This window comes from Procambarus clarkii, chromosome 2, assembly GCF_040958095.1.
Source record: "Procambarus clarkii isolate CNS0578487 chromosome 2, FALCON_Pclarkii_2.0, whole genome shotgun sequence".
In the NCBI taxonomy this organism is placed as follows: Eukaryota; Metazoa; Arthropoda; class Malacostraca; order Decapoda; family Cambaridae; genus Procambarus; species Procambarus clarkii.
The window spans coordinates 30,081,946-30,103,000 of record NC_091151.1 but is presented as its reverse complement, the minus strand read 5'-3'; the positions used below and the strand labels follow the sequence as shown (position 1 = coordinate 30,103,000).

At 46.5% G+C, this 21,055-nt stretch overlaps 1 protein-coding gene across 1 annotated transcript in view; it reads left to right on the top strand.

The window, feature by feature from the left end:
- LOC123762369 (uncharacterized) overlaps positions 1-19,986 on the top strand; it is a 131,788-nt gene extending 111,802 nt beyond the window's left edge. Inside the window, exons 8-10 of the mRNA XM_069324033.1 lie at positions 2,888-2,999; positions 17,009-17,134; positions 19,827-19,986. Coding sequence (XP_069180134.1) covers positions 2,888-2,999; positions 17,009-17,134; positions 19,827-19,962 — 374 coding nt within the window. The 3' untranslated portion in view covers positions 19,963-19,986. The remainder of the gene's footprint in view (positions 1-2,887; positions 3,000-17,008; positions 17,135-19,826) is intronic.
- Positions 19,987-21,055: the final 1,069 nt, after the last annotated feature.

Below are 21,055 nucleotides of genomic sequence, written 5' to 3'. Positions count from 1 at the left end.
GTTTAAGAACGGGGTTGGTAGAACTATTAAGTTGACTACGAGAATTACTTTGACATAGTTTTGCAAATAAAAACTGGGTGACTAAAATTGTTGAGGGAACTGTATTGCAGTATAATATTATTTGACAAAGAACTAGTTAGTGAATGGAAGAAACAAATTAGTTTAAAGAAACAAAGAACATAACAAAAATTGAGGTTCAGTAGGGGAATGAACACAGTGAACATACAGTGAACACAGAAAACATGTAAGAAAAAGTTGATGAATAGAGTGAACATGCAGGGAATATGAACTTATAGAGAATATGAAGACATGATAAGGAACATAGGGAATACAAAGAATGAACACTGAACATGTGAAGAACAAGCTAAGAACATTGAGAACATGAATATTGAGTATAAAAGTTAAACAGAGAACATATGATGTACATGAAAATATGACAAAGAACATAGTGAACATACGGGGAAAATGGTAGAAAAAATTTGAACTGAGCATGCTGTGAACATTTGTAGAACATGGAATGAACACAGAAAACATGGAAAAAATGTGAAGAACACAGCTGAATATAGAGAAAATATGCAAATACAGTATGATGATTATTGAAGGTTTGGATACGTTGGGGATGAAAGATAATTACACAGGTTGGGGTTTTGTGACCAATCTGATAAAGAGTTAGGCTGGAGAGGGACTTGATCGGATATATTTATGTTCGATGATCTAAGACAGAGGAAATGGAGCTTGGCTAATGTCCAGATTAATTTTACTACGTTAGAAAATAAGGTGATCTTAAATCTCAGGGTGATTTAGTTGGAAAATAAAGAACTTGTACAAAATGAACTAAGCTGGGGGACAAGAGTTGAAACTTGATAACTGAACTAGTTTTTATTTACTATGTCTGAAAATGTAGTTGGGTGTTTAAATCTCAGGGGGATTTGGACTGATAGTAATGAATTTACAAGAGTGAACTTGGACAGAGGACAAGAGCTAGAGTTTTATAATTGTTTACATCATATTTACTATGTCTGAAATACAGAGGGTAAAAATTTCAGGGAAATTGATGGGTTATTTACAAATATACGAGAGAGAACTAAGGTGGGGGACGAGAGCTGGAGCTTGATTACTGTTTTGATCTTATTTACGGTGTCTGAAATACAGAGGGTAAAAATTTCAGGGGAATTGATGGGTTATTTACAAATATACGAGAGAGAACTAAGGTGGGGACGAGAGCTGGAGCTCAGTAACTGACTTGATCTTATTTACTAACTTTGAAGTATGTCTTCTTTAAATTTCGGGGAAAATTGATCTGTTACTAACGATCTTGTACAAATGAACTAAGCTGGGGGACAAGAGCTAGAGTTTGATAATTGTTTGGATTTACTAAACTACTTCTGAAATACAGAGGGTAGAAATTTCAGGGAATTTGATAGGATAATACCGAAGACACGAGAGGGAAGTAAGGCGGGGGATGAGAGCTGGAGCTCAGTAACTGACTTGATCTTATTTACTGTGTCTGAAATACAGAGGGTAAAAATTTCAGGGAATTTGACTAGGTTGACGAAGATGTGGGAGGGAACTAAGGTGGAGGATAAGAGCTGGAGCTCGGTAACTAAATTGCTGTATTGAACTACTTTTGAAATATGATTATTTTTAAATTTTAGAGGGATTGGACTGTTAGTATTCATTATACGACAGGGGACTAAGGCGCGGGATAGGAGCTGGAGCTCGATAACAAAATTATTGTATTTTAATACGTTTGAAATAGCTGTGTTTTAAATCTCGAAGAAAATGATTGGATACTAAAGAAGATGTATTAGTAAAACTAAGGTGGGAACGTGAGCTAGTCCCTGACTTTGTTTATATATGTAAAACTGAATAGTTTAATGAAAAGGAACTATGAATGAACAATATGAAGGAGAGGGACGGTCCAGATATTATGGAGAAGATAAGATAAGATAAGATAAGAGGTAACCTGTATGCGACGTTTGGCTGACGGTCTAAAGTAAACACAGGTGGGCCACAGATTGTGATGTAAGGGGGTGAGGGAGGGGGTGTGAGGTATGAGCGGCAGATGTAGTGAAATGATCAGATATATAGCAATATACTAGTTTCTAAGTAAGAAACAAATAAGAACTCTTAACAAAACTCGTATGACATTATTTCATGATAAGAAGTTTAACAAACTTCTAAAGTCTCGGAAATTATTTTCATCATAAGAACTTTAACAAACTCGTATGACATTATTTCATTATAAGAACTTTAACAACTTCTAAAATCTGTGACTGACAAAATTTACCTGAAAACCCTGGCTCATAAACACGAATTTGAATTTCTCCCATAAGAACTTTAACAAACTTGTACGAACTTATTTTCATCATAAGAACTTTTAACAAACTTCTATAATCTCAGAAATTACTCACTCATAAGAAATCCTTAATCCCAAATCCGTGACTCCCCAAATTCACCTTAAACCCCCCCAGCGCTACACACGATATTTAACCTGAAAACCCCCAAGCGCTACACACGATTTTGGACCTGAAAAAAAAATCGTCTGTGGCGCTTACCCTCTACTACTACCAGCTACACCTGCCTGTCTCTCCAGCTTATGTACCAGCCTCTTATGCGGTACTGTGTCAAAAGCTTTCCGCCAATCCAAGAAAATGCAGTCCGCCCAGCTCTCTCTTTCTTGCTTAATCTGTGTTACCTGGTCATAGAATTCTATTAAGCCTGTCAGGCAAGATTTACCCTCCCTGAACCCATGTTGTCGATTTGTCACGAAGTCCCTTCTCTTCAGATGTGTTACCAGGTTTTTTCTCACTGATGTGTGTTTGTGTGTGTGTGTGTGTATAAATATAAAATATATAATACAAACTATTGGAATATGGTGTTGCAGGGTTGACGACTGATTACTGGGTCGGTGGCCGGTTTGACTTGGATACCAACGCTTGGTCGTGGACCGTGGACGAATCTGCTATGCCCCTAGGGTCACCCTACTGGGCAGTGAGGTTAGTGCTCCTAGGGTCACACTACTGGGCGGTGAGGTTAGTTCTCCTAGGGTCACCGTACTGGGCGGTGGGGTTAGTGCTCCAAGGGTCACCCTACTGGGCGGTGAAGTTAGTGCCCCTAGGGTCACCCTACTGGGCGGTGAGGTTAGTGCCCCTAAGGTCACCCTACTGGGTGGTGAGGTTAGTGCCCCCAGGGTTACCCTACTGGGCGGTGAGGTTAGTGCTCCTAGGGTCATCCTACTGGGCGGTGAGGTTACTGCTCCTAGGGTCACCCTACTGGGCGGTGAGGTTAGTGCTCCTAGGGTCACCCTACTGGGCGGTGAGGTTAATGCTCCTAGGGTCATCCTACTGGGCGGTGAGGTTAGTGCCCCCAGGGTTACCCTACTGGGCGGTGAGGTTAGTGCTCCTAGGGTCATCCTACTGGGAGGTGAGGTTAGTGCTCCTAGGGTCAACCTTCTGGGCGGTGAGGTTAGTGCTCCTAGGGTCACCCTACTGGGCAGTGAGGTTATTGCTCCTAGGGTCACCCTTCTGGGCGGTGAGGTTAGTGCCCCTAAGGTCACCCTACTGGGTGGTGAGGTTACTGCCCCCAGGGTTACCCTACTGGGCGGTGAGGTTAGTGCCCCTAGGGTCACCCTACTGGCGGTGAGGATAGTGCTCCTAGGGTCACCCTATTGGGCAGTGAGGTTAGTGCTCCTAGGGTCACCCTTCTGGGCAGTGAGGTTAGTGCCCCTAAGGTCACCCTACTGGGTAGTGAGGTTAGTGCCCCCAGGGTTACCCTACTGGGCGGTGAGGTTAGTGCCCCTAAGGTCACGCTACTGGGTGGTGAAGTTAGTGCCCCCAGGGTTACCCTACTGGGCGGTGAGGTTAGTGTTCCAAGGGTCATCCTACTGGGCAGTGAGGTTAGTGCTGCTAGGGTCACCCTTCTGGGCAGTGAGGTTAGTGCCCCTAAGGTCACCCTACTGGGTGGTGAGGTTAGTGCCCCCAGGGTTACCCTACTGGGCGGTGAGGTTAGTGCTCCTAGGGTCACCCTACTGGGCGGTGAGGTTAGTGCTCCTAGGGTCATCCTACTGGGCGGTGAGATTAGTGCTCCTAGGGTCACCCTACTGGGCAGTGAGGTTAGTGCTGCTAGGGTCACCCTTCTGGGCAGTGAGGTTAGTGCCCCTAAGGTCACCCTACTGGGCGGTGAGGTTAGTGCCCCTAAGGTCACCCTACTGGGCGGTGAGGTTAGTGCTCCTAGGGTCATCCTACTGGGCAGTGAGGTTAGTGCTCCTAGGGTCACCCTATTGGGCAGTGAGGTTAGTGCTCCTAGGGTCACCCTTCTGGGCAGTGAGGTTAGTGCCCCTAAGGTCACCCTACTGGGTAGTGAGGTTAGTGCCCCCAGGGTTACCCTACTGGGCGGTGAGGTTAGTGCCCCTAAGGTCACGCTACTGGGTGGTGAAGTTAGTGCCCCCAGGGTTACCCTACTGGGCGGTGAGGTTAGTGTTCCAAGGGTCATCCTACTGGGCAGTGAGGTTAGTGCTCCTAGGGTCACCCTATTGGGCGGTGAGGTTAGTGCTCCTAGGGTCACCCTTCTGGGCAGTGAGGTTAGTGCCCCTAAGGTCACCCTACTGGGTAGTGAGGTTAGTGCCCCCAGGGTTACCCTACTGGGCGGTGAGGTTAGTGCTCCTAGGGTCATCCTACTGGGCGGTGAGGTTAGTGCTCCTAGGGTCACCCTTCTGGGCGGTGAGGTTAGTGCTCTTAGGGTCACCCTACTGGGCGGTGAGGTTAGTGCTCCTAGGGTCACCCTACTGGGCGGTGAGGTTAGTGCTCCTAGGGCCACCCTACTGGGCGGTAAGGTTAGTGCCCCTAAGGTCACCCTACTGGGCGGTGAGGTTAGTGCTCCTAAGGTCACCCTACTGGGCGGTGAGGTTAGTGCTCCTAGGGTCACCCTACTGGGCGGTGAGGTTAGTGCTCCTAGGGTCACCCTTCTGGGCGGTGAGGTTAGTGCTCCTAGGGCCACCCTACTGGGCGGTGAGGTTAGTGCCCCTAAGGTCACCCTACTGGGCGGTGAGGTTAGTGTTCCTAGGGTCACCCTACTGGGCGGTGAGGTTAGTGCTCCTAGGGTCACCCTACTGGGCGGTGAGGTTAGTGCCCCTAAGGTCACCCTACTGGGCGGTGAGGTTAGTGCTCCTAGGGTCATCCTACTGGGCGGTGAGGTTAGTGCTCCTAGGGTCACCCTACTGGGCGGTGAGGTTAGTGCTCCTAGGGTCATCCTACTGGGCAGTGAGGTTAGTGCTCCTAGGGTCACCCTACTGGGTGGTGAGGTTAGTGCTGCTAGGGTCACCCTACTTGGCAGTGAGGTTAGTGCTCCTAGGGTCACCCTTGTGGGCGGTGAGGTTAGTGCTCCTAGGGTCACCCTACTGGGCGGTGAGGTTAGTGCCCCTAAGGTCACCCTACTGGGTGGTGAGGTTAGTGCCCGCAGGGTTACCCTACTAGGCGGTGAGGTTAGTGCTCCTAGGGTCATCCTACTGGGCGGTGAGGTTAGTGCTCCTAGGGTCACCCTACTGGGTGGTGAGGTTAGTGCCCCCAGGGTTACCCTACTGGGCGGTGAGGTTAGTGCTCCTAGGGTCATCCTACTGGGCAGTGAGGTTAGTGCTCCTAGGGTCACCGTACTGGGCGTTGAGGTTAGTGCTCCTAGGGTCACCCTACTGGGCAGTGAGGTTAGTGCTGCTAGGGTCACCCTTCTGGGCAGTGAGGTTAGTGCCCCTAAGGTCACCCTACTGGGTGGTGAGGTTAGTGCCCCCAGGGTTACCCTACTGGGCGGTGAGGTTAGTGCTCCTAGGGTCACCCTATTGGGCGGTGAGGTTAGTGCTCCTAGGGTCATCCTACTGGGCGGTGAGGTTAGTGCTCCTAGGGTCACCCTACTGGGCAGTGAGGTTAGTGCTGCTAGGGTCACCCTTCTGGGCAGTGAGGTTAGTGCCCCTAAGGTCACCCTACTGGGTGGTGAGGTTAGTGCCCCCAGGGTTACCCTACTGGGCGGTGAGGTTAGTGCCCCTAAGGTCACCCTACTGGGTAGTGAGGTTAGTGCCCCCAGGGTTACCCTACTGGGCGGTGAGGTTAGTGCTCCTAGGGTCACCGTACTGGGCTGTGAGGTTAGTGCTCCTAGGGTCACCCTACTGGGCGGTGAGGTTAGTGCTCCTTGGGTCACCCTACTGGGCGGTGAGGTTAGTGCTCCTAGGGTCACCCTACTGGGCGGTGAGGTTAGTGCTCCTAGGGTCACCCTACTGGGCGGTGAGGTTAGTGCTCCTAGGGTCATCCTACTGGGCAGTGAGGTTAGTGCTCCTAGGGTCACCCTATTGGGCAGTGAGGTTAGTGCTCCTAGGGTCACCCTTCTGGGCAGTGAGGTTAGTGCCCCTAAGGTCACCCTACTGGGTAGTGAGGTTAGTGCCCCCAGGGTTACCCTACTGGGCGGTGAGGTTAGTGCCCCTAAGGTCACCATACTGGGTGGTGAGGTTAGTGCCCCCAGGGTTACCCTACTGGGCGGTGAGATTAGTGATCCTAGGGTCACCGTACTGGGCGGTGAGGTTAGTGCCCCCAGGGTTACCCTACTGGGCGGTGAGGTTAGTGCTCCTAGGGTCACCGTACTGGGCGTTGAAGTTAGTGCTCCTAGGGTCACCCTACTGGGCGGTGAGGTTAGTGCTCCTAGGGTCACCCAACTGGGCGGTGAGGTTAGTGCTCCTAGGGTCATCCTACTGGGCAGTGAGGTTAGTGCTCCTAGGGTCACCCTACTGGGCAGTGAGGTTAGTGCTGCTAGGGTCACCCTTCTGAGCATTGAGGTTAGTGCCCCAAAGGTCACCCTACTGGGTGGTGAGGTTAGTGCCCCAGGGTTACCCTACTGGGCGGTGAGGTTAGTGCTCCTAGGGTCACCCTACTGGGCGGTGAGGTTAGTGCTCCTAGGGTCATCCTACTGGGCGGTGAGGTTAGTGCTCCTAGGGTCACCCTACTGGGCAGTGAGGTTAGTGCTGCTAGGGTCACCCTTCTGGGCAGTGAGGTTAGTGCCCCTAAGGTCACCCTACTGGGTGGTGAGGTTAGTGCCCCCAGGGTTACCCTACTGGGCGGTGAGGTTAGTGCTCCTAGGGTCACCCTATTGGGCGGTGAGGTTAGTGCTCCTAGGGTCATCCTACTGGCCGGTGAGGTTAGTGCTCCTAGGGTCACCCTACTGGGCAGTGAGGTTAGTGCTGCTAGGGTCACCCTTCTGGGCAGTGAGGTTAGTGCCCCTAAGGTCACCCTACTGGGTGGTGAGGTTAGTGCCCCCAGGGTTACCCTACTGGGCGGTGAGGTTAGTGCCCCTAAGGTCACCCTACTGGGTAGTGAGGTTAGTGCCCCCAGGGTTACCCTACTGGGCGGTGAGGTTAGTGCTCCTAGGGTCACCGTACTGGGCTGTGAGGTTAGTGCTCCTAGGGTCACCCTACTGGGCGGTGAGGTTAGTGCTCCTTGGGTCACCCTACTGGGCGGTGAGGTTAGTGCTCCTAGGGTCACCCTACTGGGCGGTGAGGTTAGTGCTCCTAGGGTCACCCTACTGGGCGGTGAGGTTAGTGCTGCTAGGGTCACCCTTCTGAGCATTGAGGTTAGTGCCCCTAAGGTCACCCTACTGTGTGGTGAGGTTAGTGCCCCAGGGTTACCCTACTGGGCGGTGAGGTTAGTGCTCCTAGGGTCACCCTACTGGGCGGTGAGGTTAGTGCTCCTAGGGTCATCCTACTGGGCGGTGAGGTTAGTGCTCCTAGGGTCACCCTACTGGGCAGTGAGGTTAGTGCTGCTAGGGTCACCCTTGTGGGCAGTGAGGTTAGTGCCCCTAATGTCACCCTACTGGGTGGAGAGGTTAGTGCCCCCAGGGTTACCCTACTGGGCGGTGAGGTTAGTGCCCCTAAGGTCACCCTACTGGGTAGTGAGGTTAGTGCCCCCAGGGTTACCCTACTGGGCGGTGAGGTTAGTGCTCCTAGGGTCACCGTACTGGGCGTTGAGGTTAGTGCTCCTAGGGTCACCCTACTGGGCGGTGAGGTTAGTGCTCCTAGGGTCACCCTACTGGGTGGTGAGGTTAGTGCTGCTAGGGTCACCCTACTTGGCAGTGAGGTTAGTGCTCCTAGGGTCACCCTTGTGGGCGGTGAGGTTAGTGCTCCTAGGGTCACTATACTGGGCGGTGAGGTTAGTGCCCCTAAGGTCACCCTACTGGGTGGTGAGGCTAGTGCCCCCAGGGTTACCCTACTGGGCGGTGAGGTTAGTGCTCCTAGGGTCATCCTACTGGGCGGTGAGGTTAGTGCTCCTCGGGTCACCGTACTGGGCGTTGAGGTTAGTGCTCCTAGGGTCACCCTACTGGGCGGTGAGGTTAGTGCTCCTAGGGTCACCCTACTGGGCGTTGAGGTTAGTGCTCCTAGGGTCATCCTACTGGGCGGTGAGGTTAGTGCTCCTAGGGTCACCCTACTGGGCAGTGAGGTTAGTGCTGCTAGGGTCACCCTTCTGGGCAGTGAGGTTAGTGCTCCTAAGGTCACCCTACTGGGTGGTGAGGTTAGTGCCCCCAGGGTTACCCTACTGGGCGGTGAGGTTAGTGCCCCTAAGGTCACCCTACTGGGCAGTGAGGTTAGTGCTCCTAGGGTCACCCTACTGGGCGGTGAGGTTAGTGCTCCTAGGGTCACCCTACTGGGCGGTGAGGTTAGTGCTCCTAGGGTCATCCTACTGGGCGGTGAGGTTAGTGCTCCTAGGGTCACCCTACTGGGCAGTGAGGTTAGTGCTGCTTGGGTCACCCTTCTGGGCAGTGAGGTTAGTGCCCCTAAGGTCACCCTACTGGGTGGTGAGGTTAGTGCCCCCAGGGTTACCCTACTGGGCGGTGAGGTTAGTGCCCCTAAGGTCACCCTACTGGGCAGTGAGGTTAGTGCCCCCAGGGTTACCCTACTGGGCGGTGAGGTTAGTGCTCCTAGGGTCACCCTACTGGGCGGTGAGGTTAATGCTCCTAGGGTCACCCTACTGGGCGGTGAGGTTAGTTCTCCTAGGGTCACCCTACTGGGCGGTGAGGTTAGTGCTTCTAGGGTCACCCTACTGGGCGGTGAGGTTAGTGCTCCTAGGGTCACCCTACTGGGCGGTGAGGTTAGTGCTCCTAGGGTCACCCTACTGGGTGGTGAGGATAGTGCTCCTAGGGTCACCCTACTGGGCGGTGAGGTTAGTGCTCCTAGGGTCATCCTACTGGGCGGTGAGGTTAGTGCTCCTAGGGTCACCCTACTGGGCGGTGAGGTTAGTGCTCCTAGGGTCACCCTACTGGGCGGTGAGGTTAGTGCTCCTAGGGTCATCCTACTGGGCGGTGAGGTTAGTGCTCCTAGGGTCACCCTACTGGGCGGTGAGGTTAGTGCTACTAGGGTCACCCTACTGGGCGGTGAGGTTAGTGCTCCTAGGGTCACCCTACTGGGCGGTGAGGTTAGTGCTCCTAGGGTCATCCTACTGGGCGGTGAGGTTAGTGCTCCTAGGGTCACCCTACTGGGCGGTGAGGTTAGTGCTCCTAGGGTCATCGTACTGGGCGGTGAGGTTAGTGATCCTAGGGTCATCCTACTGGGCGGTGAGGTTAGTGCTCCTAGGGTCACCCTACTGGGCAGTGAGGTTAGTGCTGCTAGGGTCACCCTTCTGGGCAGTGAGGTTAGTGCCCCTAAGGTCACCCTACTGGGTGGTGAGGTTAGTGCCCCCAGGGTTACCCTACTGGGCGGTGAGGTTAGTGCTCCTAGGGTCACCCTACTGGGCGGTGAGGTTAGTGCTCCTAGGGTCATCCTACTGGGCGGTGAGGTTAGTGCTCCTAGGGTCACCCTACTGGGCAGTGAGGTTAGTGCTGCTAGGGTCACCCTTCTGGGCAGTGAGGTTAGTGCCCCTAAGGTCACCCTACTGGGCGGTGAGGTTAGTGCCCCTAAGGTCACCCTACTGGGCGGTGAGGTTAGTGCTCCTAAGGTCACCCTACTGGGCGGTGAGGTTAGTGCTCCTAGGGTCACCCTACTGGGCGGTGAGGTTAGTGCTCCTAGGGTCACCCTACTGGGCGGTGAGGTTAGTGCTCCTAGGGTCATCCTACTGGGCGGTGAGGTTAGTGCTCCTAGGGTCACCCTACTGGGCAGTGAGGTTAGTGCTGCTAGGGTCACCCTTCTGGGCAGTGAGGTTAGTGCCCCTAAGGTCACCCTACTGGGTGGTGAGGTTAGTGCCCCCAGGGTTACCCTACTGGACGGTGAGGTTAGTGCCCCTAAGGTCACCCTACTGGGTAGTGAGGTTAGTGCCCCCAGGGTTACCCTACTGGGCGGTGAAGTTAGTGCTCCTAGGGTCACCGTACTGGGCTGTGAGGTTAGTGCTCCTATGGTCACCCTACTGGGCGGTGAGGTTAGTGCTCCTAGGGTCACCCTACTGGGCGGTGAGGTTAGTGCTCCTAGGGTCATCCTACTGGGCGGTGATGTTAGTGCTCCTAGGGTCACCCTACTGGGCAGTGAGGTTACTGCTCCTAGGGTCACCCTACTGGGCGGTGAGGTTAGTGCTCCTAGGGTCACCCTACTGGGCGGTGAGGTTAGTGCTCCTAGGGTCACCCTATTGGGCGGTGAGGTTAGTGCTCCTAGGGTCACCCTACTGGGCGGTGAGGTTAGTGCTCCTAGGGTCACCCTACTGGGCGGTGAGGTTAGTGCTCCTAGGGTCATCCTATTGGGTGGTGAGGTTAGTGCTCCTAGGGTCACCCTACTGAGCGGTGAGGTTAGTGCTACTAGGGTCACCCTACTGGGCGGTGAGGTTAGTGCTCCTAGGGTCACCCTACTGGGTGGTGAGGTTAGTGCTTCTAGGGTCATCCTACTGGGCGGTGAGGTTAGTGCTCCTAGGGTCACCCTACTGGGCGGTGAGGTTAGTGATCCTAGGGTCACCGTACTGGGCGGTGAGGTTAGTGATCCTAGGGTTACCCTACTGGGCGGTGAGGTTAGTGCTCCTAGAGTCACCCTACTGGGCGGTGAGGTTAGTGCTCCTAGGGTCACCCTACTGGGCGGTGAGGTTAGTGCTCCTAGGGTCACCGTACTGGGCGGTGAGGTTAGTGCTACTAGGGTTACCCTACTGGGCGGTGAGGTTAGTGCTGCTAGGGTCACCCTTCTGGGCAGTGAGGTTAATGCTCCTAGGGTCATCCTACTGGGCGGTGAGGTTAGTGCTCCTAGGGTCAACCTTCTGGGCGGTGAGGTTAGTGCTCCTAGGGTCACCCTACTGGGCGGTGAGGTTAGTGCCCCTAAGGTCACCCTACTGGGTGGTGAGGTTAGTGCCCCCAGGGTTACCCTACTGGGCGGTGAGGTTAGTGCTCCTAGGGTCACCCTACTGGGTAGTGAGGTTAGTGCTCCCAGGGTTACCCTACTGGGCGGTGAGGTTAGTGCTCCTAGGGTCAACCTTCTGGGCGGTGAGGTTAGTGCTCCTAGGGTCACCCTACTGGGCGGTGAGGTTAGTGCCCCTAAGGTCACCCTATTGGGTGGTGAGGTTAGTGCTCCTAGGGTCACCCTACTGGGCGGTGAGGTTAGTGTCCCCAGGGTTACCCTACTGGGCGGTGAGGTTAGTGCTCCTAGGGTCACCCTACTGGGCGGTGAGGTTAGTGCTCCTAGGGTCATCCTACTGGGCGGTGAGGTTAGTGCCCCCAGGGTTACCCTACTGGGCGGTGAAGTTAGTGCTCCTAGGGTCACCGTACTGGGCTGTGAGGTTAGTGCTCCTAGGGTCACCCTACTGGGCGGTGAGGTTAGTGCTCCTAGGGTCACCCTACTGGGCGGTGAGGTTAGTGCTCCTAGGGTCACCCTACTGGGCGGTGACGTTAGTGCTCCTAGGGTCACCCTACTGGGCGGTGAGGTTAGTGCTCCTAGGGTCATCCTACTGGACTTGTACACCTAACCTTTTCCTCCTTCTTTTATTTTCTTTACTTTATATTTTAGTTGCTTGCATTAATTTGTATTTGAATTTCTTCATTTTAGTAGTAATATAATTAGAGAGTCAGAGAAACTAATACTTGAGACCAGGAGAGAAAGAAAGACAGAAGAGAGACTGACTGACTGAGATAGAGAAAAGATAGAAATATAATGAGATGAAATAAGAGAAATTGCGAGTCTGAGATTAAGATAAGTAGATAAAAAAAGATAACACACTAAGACAATTGACTTATAGACGAAGACAGAGACAGAGACAGTGAAAAGACATTGACAGAAAACAAAGGCTGAGAAAGAGGCAGAAAAAGCTAAGACATTAAGACACACACATTCACTGATAAAAGAGGGAGAAAAAGGTTAGGTGTACAAGGGGATATTAAATTGAGAAAGGAAAGGGAGGTTTGGAGAGAAGGTGGATCTTAATCAAATATTTAAACATAACATACAAAGAGGAGAAAATGTATGAATTCACTTAAACAAAAACTATATCTGTAAAATGTTAGGATAATATATTGCCCAAAAATATGCCCAACATAATAAACTCATCTGAAAGGTTAGGTGAATGATAAAGAATAAGAACAAATTATATCAAACGCAATAAATACACAAAGGTCTGAAAGAGATTAGGTTAGAGGACAAGATGTTTGTGAGTTGTGCCTAGTTTGTCTAAGTTTATGTAATATGTGCAAGTTTGAGAGAATTGGTATATACAAAAGAGCTTGTGAAAGGTTGAGAAAGTAAGTTAATGAACTGAAAGTATGTGTGCATGTGAAAGTCTGTATTTGTTTCTGTAAGTTAGTGAACTGAGTATTTGAGTAAGTTTTGTAAAAGTGTTTAAGTTTGCTTAAGTTCGGGAGTGTAATTGAGATTGTAAGCATTTGTATAGGTTTGTAAAGAATTTGTATGTAAAATAGAGATTGTAAAGTTTAGAAAGTGTGTATGTGCAAGTAAAATTTTGAAATTAGCATTTGTGTAAGTTGAATAAAAATTTGTGAATGTAATTATATGTGTGTAAGTTTCGACCTGTTTCGTATATAAGGAAGAGTTTGTGTTTTGTTTGTTTTGTATTTAAATAAGTTTATGCTAATTTGCGAATGTAAATGTATGTGTAGATGAGATTGTGACGGATATTTTGTGTATTTATGCAATTTATGTGAAAGTGTATGGGTCATGGGTATTTCATGTAAGTTTTTATATGTTTGTATCTGTAACTGTGAAAGAGTGTTGTCCGGGTAAATAAATAATAAATGAGGAGTTGATGTTTCAGAGAGAATAAGATGATGCTTTAAATAAGTTACGTTAAGTAAGATAAGTTTAGTAAGTAAGTTATGCAAGTTACATGTACCTTTGTATTATGTTGATAGAAAATTTTGTCAGACATATAATATAAAGTTACTAAAATTTATTGTTTGAACACGTTGCATGACATATCTCAATAAAAAAAACTTAATAATATATATGACAGAGAAAACCTTCTGCCTAATGGAAGTTATATAAATAAGAAATGTTACAGATAATATGAAATGTTGTACATGATTAGTTTGAAATAATACTTAAAGTTGAGTGTGACTACATAATGATGTGTCTTAGTAAATTTAATTCAAACCGTAGTTTACGTATGACTTACAAAAGTTATCCTTGACTATTGAAAGTGCATTTGTAAATAAGCTGTGTTGTGTTATGAAAAGATTATCTTAAGATGTTGGAAGTAATGGCTTAGTGTCCTGGAAAGTATCCTAATGTCTGCGAAGATGTTCTTGAACGAAACTTTGTTGTATAAAAATGTTTCGAGGAGCATCCTTGATGTTTTTTAGATTATCTTTGATGGCTCTGAGTATATCTTTGATTTCTCTATGAGTAACCTTGATGGCTTTGAGTGTATCCAGTCTTACATAAAGAGGGTATAAGAGTATTATTTGAAGCATGAAGATGTCTTGGAGAGAGTCTTAAAATGAGCGAAAGATGTCTTAGAGAGTATCATTGGAGCATAAAGATGTTATGAGAGTATCATTTAATGCGTAAAGATGTCTCGGAGAGTAATTTTTGTTTAGAAATATTATGAAGAAATTACCTTTGACAATTTTTCTTACACCACAAAGTATAATGTTAGTTAAGAAAAGTGTTGGAAGAATCTCTTGACTATTTTTCGAATGAAGTTATTTTAGTTAAGAAATGATGCAAAAATTTTACACTTGACTATATTCAGTTCAGTGAAGAGTGATTTTAGTTAAGAAACGTAAAGAAACGATTGTTTTAGTAAATTTGTTACTGCACAAAGTGTAGCTTTGTTTAAGAACAGTGACACTAGGAAATATTAATTTGATAAAGAGAAATACATTGTCATGGTATTTTAAAAATAAAAACTCTGAAATAAATAAGTACTTTGAAATGAATAATTTTTAAATAAATAAATAATTAATTTTGTTAATAACTAAATAAATAATTAATTTTGTTAATAACTAAATAAATAAATAATTTTGTAACTAAAATAAATACTTTTTAATAAATAATTTGTAAATAACTAAATAAATTTGTAAATAACTAAATAATTTGCAACAAAATTTGTTTTCAAACAGTATTGCTGTTGATAATACATAACAATGAACTAGTTACTGATTGACAGAAACAATTGTACATTTGGTTTAAAAAACAAACATGGAACATGTAAGAACATGAAAAGAACAGAGAGAACATGCAAAGAACATGAATTGAACTTGCAGAGATCATGAATAATGCAAAGAACATGTAAGAATGTAACAAGTTGTTTAGAGAACATATAAGAAAATTCTATGAACTTGGGAGAACATAAAAATATGGAATGAACATTTGGTGAATATTTAAGAACATGGAGAATGTATAACAAAAAGTACAGAGAACATGTAAACATATGTAAAGAGCGGATGAAACTTGCAAGAAAGTGTAGTGAGCTGTGAGAACATGTAAGAACAAGCAAAGAGTATAGAGACATTGTGGGTTTACACTTGGGTCATGACAAAATATAGTAAAATGCCTAGAAATAGCTATTTTACAAGAAACATTGTTCCATGAGACTTCGTCTCACGGAACAGATAATAACAGAATATTACAGAGCTATAGATGTAGAACGGGTAAACTGAGAGATGCAAAACAAATTAAAAAATTTGCGGGAAAAGTTGAGAAGGGATCTGGGGAGGGGGCTGGTTTGGGTGGAGTTGGGGAAGGGGGTGAGATGCGGGGGGGGGGGGATAAGGGTGGGGGGAGTGAGGGAGGAGCTAAGCGAGTGGGCGGGCACGGGTGAGATGATTAAGGGGAGGCAGCTGTAGTGTAAACGAGGGGGAATGGAGAGAGAGAGAGAGAGAGATTATTTTATTTGGCGTGAGCTGACAATAATTACAATGATAGGCTTGTTATGGGCAGTTATCCCTACCTGTGCGTGTATTTGCACAGATAAGCACACATGAGTATTGAAGGAGAGGTCATGACTCATGTTTACCTACACAGATAAGTTTGTACTTTAATCTGGGATGAATGTTTATGTTGATAAATGCGAGGGAGCTAAGTTACTTGTTCAGAAATAATAAGTTTCATGAACATTGAACTAAGGCAGGGTGACATAAGCCAGAGCTTTGTAACTATCTTATTTGTTCTTAATGAGTCTGAAATATCCATATTTTAATTCTTAAGGAAATTTAACTGCTAACAGTGAAAATACAAGAGGGAACTAAGACAGGGGACATGAGCTGAAACTCGGTAACACTGTTTTTTTTTCTTACTAAGTCTAAAATACACCTGTTTTAAATTTTGCCGGGATTGATCTGTTATAAGCGAAGTTATGAGAGTGAACTAAGGCGGAGGACAAGAGCCAGAGCTTGGTAGCTAACTTTATCTTGTTTACTACGTCCGAAATAACTAGGTTCAAATCTGGAGGAGGTTGAACTGTTAATAGCGAAAATACAGGAGCGAACTAAGGCGGAGGACAGGAGTTATATCTTGGTAACTATATTTTATTTTCTTACTACATCTGAAATATGATTGTTTTAAATTTTGCAAAAAATGAACTGTTAGTAGCAAAGATATAAGAGTGAACTAAGGCCGACTGTTGGAGCTGGAGCTTGGTAACACTATTTTCATTTTTTAACTATATTTGAATAATGCCTACTTTAAATTTCGAGGAAATTGGGGTGATAGAAGCAAAATTATAAGACTAAACTAAGGCGGAGGACAAAAGCTGGGACTCGGTAACTATTTTCGTTTCTTACTAAATCTAAAATATTCCTATTTTAAATTTCAAGGAAATTGGAATGATAGTAGTTAAGTTATAAGAGTGAACAATGTCGGGGAACAAGAGCTATAACTCGATAACTCTATTTTCTTTCTTTACTATGTCTGAAATATGTCTATTTTAAATTTCAGGGAAATTTGGCTGATAGTAGTGAAGTTATAAGAATAAACTAAGGCCGGGGGGAGGGGACAAGAGTCTGAGCGTGATAACTCTATTTTATTTTATTTATACGTCTGAAATATACCCGTTTTAAATTTCAGGGAAAATATACTGTTAGTAGCGAAAATACACTTATATACGTATAGAGCAGGGTCCAAGAACATCTGATACTGGGAATTACTTATCAAACTCCTAATGAACTTATTCTCTGAAAATGGACTTCGTCTGAACTTAACTTTACTTTAAACGGGAACAGTAGAGTAAATTTTGTTCTCAATAAAAATTCCTTAATACTGAGGAGACGAATTGGGACTCCTATTTACACCGTTTTTAGAATTTAAAAATTAACCCTAAAAACGGTGACGGCGCAGAAGTAAGTAATTAGGTCAGAACTTCGGACCCAAAATTGAGTGATTGCGCAACGGTAAGTTTTGCCCAAAACCCAAACTTACTGCTAAGCCGTCATTACCACTACTTGCCAGTACTTGCTTGGAGAGTGTTTGTTGTGTGCCAGTACCTGTTTGGAGAGTGGTTGTTGTGTGCCAGTACCTGTTTGGAGAGTGGTTGTTGTGTGCCAGTACCTGTTTGGAGAGTGGTTGTTGTGTGCCAGTACCTGTTTGGAGAGGGATTAACTGTTGTATATTCTTGTGTTACTGTTGCAGGCACAGTAGTTCGTGTGTGCGGCGCCCCCCGCCCCACACTGACCCCTTCAGCAACCCCCCTACTGCTCTACCAGATGCCCCCTGCTTCTCCTACACCCAGGCGCCCGCCAAGCGTCAGGAGGGATGGTAATGACACACTCTTTTTTTCTAGTTCAATTGTGAAGACTTTAGGAATGGAAAGTTTGTGTACTGCTTTTGGTCTAAGGTCTACAGCAGAGATTCCCAACCAGGGTTCCGCTGAATACTAGGGTTATATGTGCCCGTGTTCACCATTCCGCGAGAATTTGCGAAAGCTTGCAAAAAAAGTACAAATTGCCACTTTTTTGTAAACGAGTTCAAAATTATATTATTAAGGTTTTAACATAACCTATTAATAAAACATCGAAGCTTTTTTTCAAGTTTTGTTTGGTTACATATGCATGATAGTTATTATTTAAGCAGCGAGAGTTTTACTTGGGAGGAGAAATGTTGTTGAGGCGGAGGAGATTTTGTAATGGTAAGGAAGTGTTGTAGTGGTAAGGAATTGTTATAATGGTAAGGAATTGTTGCAGTGGTAAGGAATTGTTGTAGCGGTAAGGAATTGTTGTAGCGGTAAGGAATTGTTGCAGCGGTAAGGAATTGTTGTAGCGGTAAGGAATTGTTGTAGCGGTAAGGAATTGTTATAGCGGTAAGGAATTGTTATAGCGGTAAGGAATTGTTGCAGCGGTAAGGAATTGTTGTAGCGGTAAGGAATTGTTGCAGCGGTAAGGAATTGTTGTAGCGGTAAGGAATTGTTGTAGCGGTAAAGAATTGTTATAGCGGTAAGGAATTGTTATAGCGGTAAGGAATTGTTGCAGCGGTAAGGAATTGTTGTAGTGGTAAGGAATTGTTGTAGCGGTAAGGAATTGTTATAGCGGTAAGGAATTGTTGTAGCGGTAAGGAATTGTTATAGCGGTAAGGAATTGTTGTAGCGGTAAAGAATTGTTATAGCGGTAAGGAATTGTTGTAGTGGTAAGGAATTGTTGTAGCGGTAAGGAATTGTTGTAGCGGTAAGGAATTGTTGTAGAGGTAAGGAATTGTTATAGCGGTAAGGAATTGTTATAGCGGTAAGGAATTGTTATATCGGTAAGGAATTGTTATAGCGGTAAGGAATTGTTATAGCAGTAAGGAATTGTTATAGCGGTAAGGGATTGTTATAGCGGTAAGGAATTGTTGTAGTGGTAAGGAATTGTTGTAGCGGTAAGGAATTGTTGTAGCGGTAAGGAATTGTTGTAGTGGTAAGGAATTGTTGTAGTGGTAAGGAATTGTTGTAGCGGTAAGGAATTGTTGTAGTGGTAAGGAATTGTTGTAGTGGAAAGGAATTGTTGTAGCGGTAAGGAATTGTTGTAGTGGAAAGGAATTGTTGTAGCGGAAAGGAATTGTTGTAGTGGAAAGGAATTGTTGTAGCGGATAGGAATTGTTGTAGCGGTAAGGAATTGTCGTAGCGAAAAGGAATTGTTGTAGCAGAAAGGAATTGTTGTAGCGGTAAGGAATTGTTGTAGTGGAAAGGAATTGTTGTAGCGGAAAGGAATTGTTGTAGCAGAAAGGAATTGTCGTAGCGAAAAGGAATTGTTGTAGCGGAAAGGAATTGTTGTAGCGGAAAGGAATTGTTGTAGCAGTAAGGAATTCAGTTGTGAGTAATGACTGTTGCGGCACTCCCGCTACTGCTGCTTCTTTTGTTTCTGTCATATCAACCAGGAGGCCTGGTCGACGACCGGGCCGCGGGGACACTAAGCCCCGGAAGCACCTCAAGGTAACCTCAAGGTAAGGCTTTTAAAATTTGCAGGTTAACACATTACAGTACACGAGTACAGTATTAAGTTATTGCTGTATTCTTCCTTATTAAGTAAATGCTGTAAACATAATGCTAGAATTCCCAACGCTGTTCGTGTGAGCAAGAATTTTCGTGCTTAATATAAAACCAAACAGAGAATTAGGCTGATGTCTGTAAAACAACAACTTCGTGTGTCTGTCAAAGATACGACCACCGATTAAGTTGTGTTCAAAATAGCAAGGCCAAGTTTCACATTAAATTATAAAACAGGGCAATCAATGTTATTCTATTGAAACTTGTTTTATTATAAATTGTAAATTAAATGAAGAGCTATAAAATTAAATTGTATTCCGTTAGCAACTTAATAAAAAGGTTATATTAAACAATATCGTTACAAAACATACATAAAGTTTAAACACTAAACTCACACATGTGAAAATAAAGGAGGCGACTACATTTCGGACCATTATGAAGGGTAGAAGAGCAAGTCAATTCATAAGGTAAGAATAGGATGTGAAAGGCGAAAAGGTTGACATATAAGAAAAGAGTTAATAGGAATATTATCAATAATAAAGATAACTAGAAGGTCTTATGACGAAGAAAAAGAGGTGAAATAAGAGTCCCTAAGGAGCTAGAGGTAAGTGGTAAGTGAGATCACTTTTGTTAAGGTTAGAGCATTCAACTCTCTGATGATATTTCAATAAGAGTTAAAACAATGGTCTCGGGACCAACCATTCCATGTCCCCTGGCATTATGAAGGGGTAGGATGGGGGCCAACCCCGACCCTCTCCCATGATATTATCCATAAATACGTATATATGACTTGTGATTTCTGGATTGCCTCACGTTGTCTCGCATGGGCCTATATTGACCTTCTACTGTTTCCTGTTTTCTTATTTTTCTTATGTTCTTTCATGTGTTCATTTATATTCATAGGTTTGTGTATTGAATTTATGCATTTGTTGATATGATCCAATTGTATGTGTGAGAAGAAAAGGTTGACGGTGTTCCTTGGGATGTCCTCAGGTGCTCCGCCTTGACCTACGAACACTACTACTACTTGACCGACCAGAGTTGCCAGGAGGAACGCAGCCCACTCTGCATGCTGGAGGCCAACGATGATGATGACCAACTTGATGAGGAACCTGAAGGAAAAGTCTGAGGAGGGGAAGCCTGAGGAGGGGAAAGCCTGAGGAGGGGGAAGCCTGAGGAGGGGGAAGCCTGAGGAGGGGGTAAGCCTGAGGAAGAGACGCCTGAGGGGAAAGCTTGAGGGGATTGCTAGTCGGTAGAAACTTGAGGTTTATGCCTGAAGAGGGAAGTCTGAGGATGGCTCCTGATAATGAAACCTTTAGGACTAAGCCTGAGAGCATGCCTGAAGGGTTAGAATGTTCTCGTCAGAATGACACAGTAATCGGCTGTATAACACTGTCCTCAGCTGAATGAAACTATCCTCAGTTGAGTGAAACTGTCCACAGCTGGGTGAAACGGTCCACAGCTGGGTGAAACTGTCCATAGCTGTGTGAAACTGTCCACAGCTGGGTGAAACTGTCCACAGCTGGGTGAAACTGTCCACAGCTGTGTGAAACTGTCCACAGCTGTGTGAAACTGTCCACAGCTGGATGAAACTGTCCACAGCTGTGTGAAACTGTCTACAGCTGGGTGAAACTGTCCACAGCTGGGTGAAACTGTCCACAGCTGAGTTAACCTGCCCTCGGCTATGAGCAGAGTCGTAATACCTGTCACAATAACCTTTACACTGTAGCATCCGTATCAGTAATATCATAATCGGCGACTGTAACTGTAACTTTAATCTTCTCTTGATGGTACCCTAACTAGCCTCCCCTTGATGATACCCTAACTAGCCTCCCCTTGATGGTACCCTAACTAGCCTCCCCTTGATGGTACCCTAACTAACCTCCCCTTGATGGTACCCTAACTAGCCTCCCCTTGACGGTACCCTAACTAGCCTCCCCTTGATGGTACCCTAACTAGCCTCCCCTTGACGGTACCCTAACTAGCCTCCCCCTTGATGGTACCACAACTAGCCTCCCCTTGATGGTACTACAACTAGCCTCCCCCTTGATGGTACCACAACTAGCCTCCCCTTGATGGTACCACAACTAGCCTCCCCCTTGAAGGTACCACAACTAGCCTCCCCCTTGATGGTACCACAACTAGCCTCCCCCTTGATGGTACCACAACTAGCCTCCCCCTTGATGGTACCACAACTAGCCTCCCCTTGATGGTACCACAAC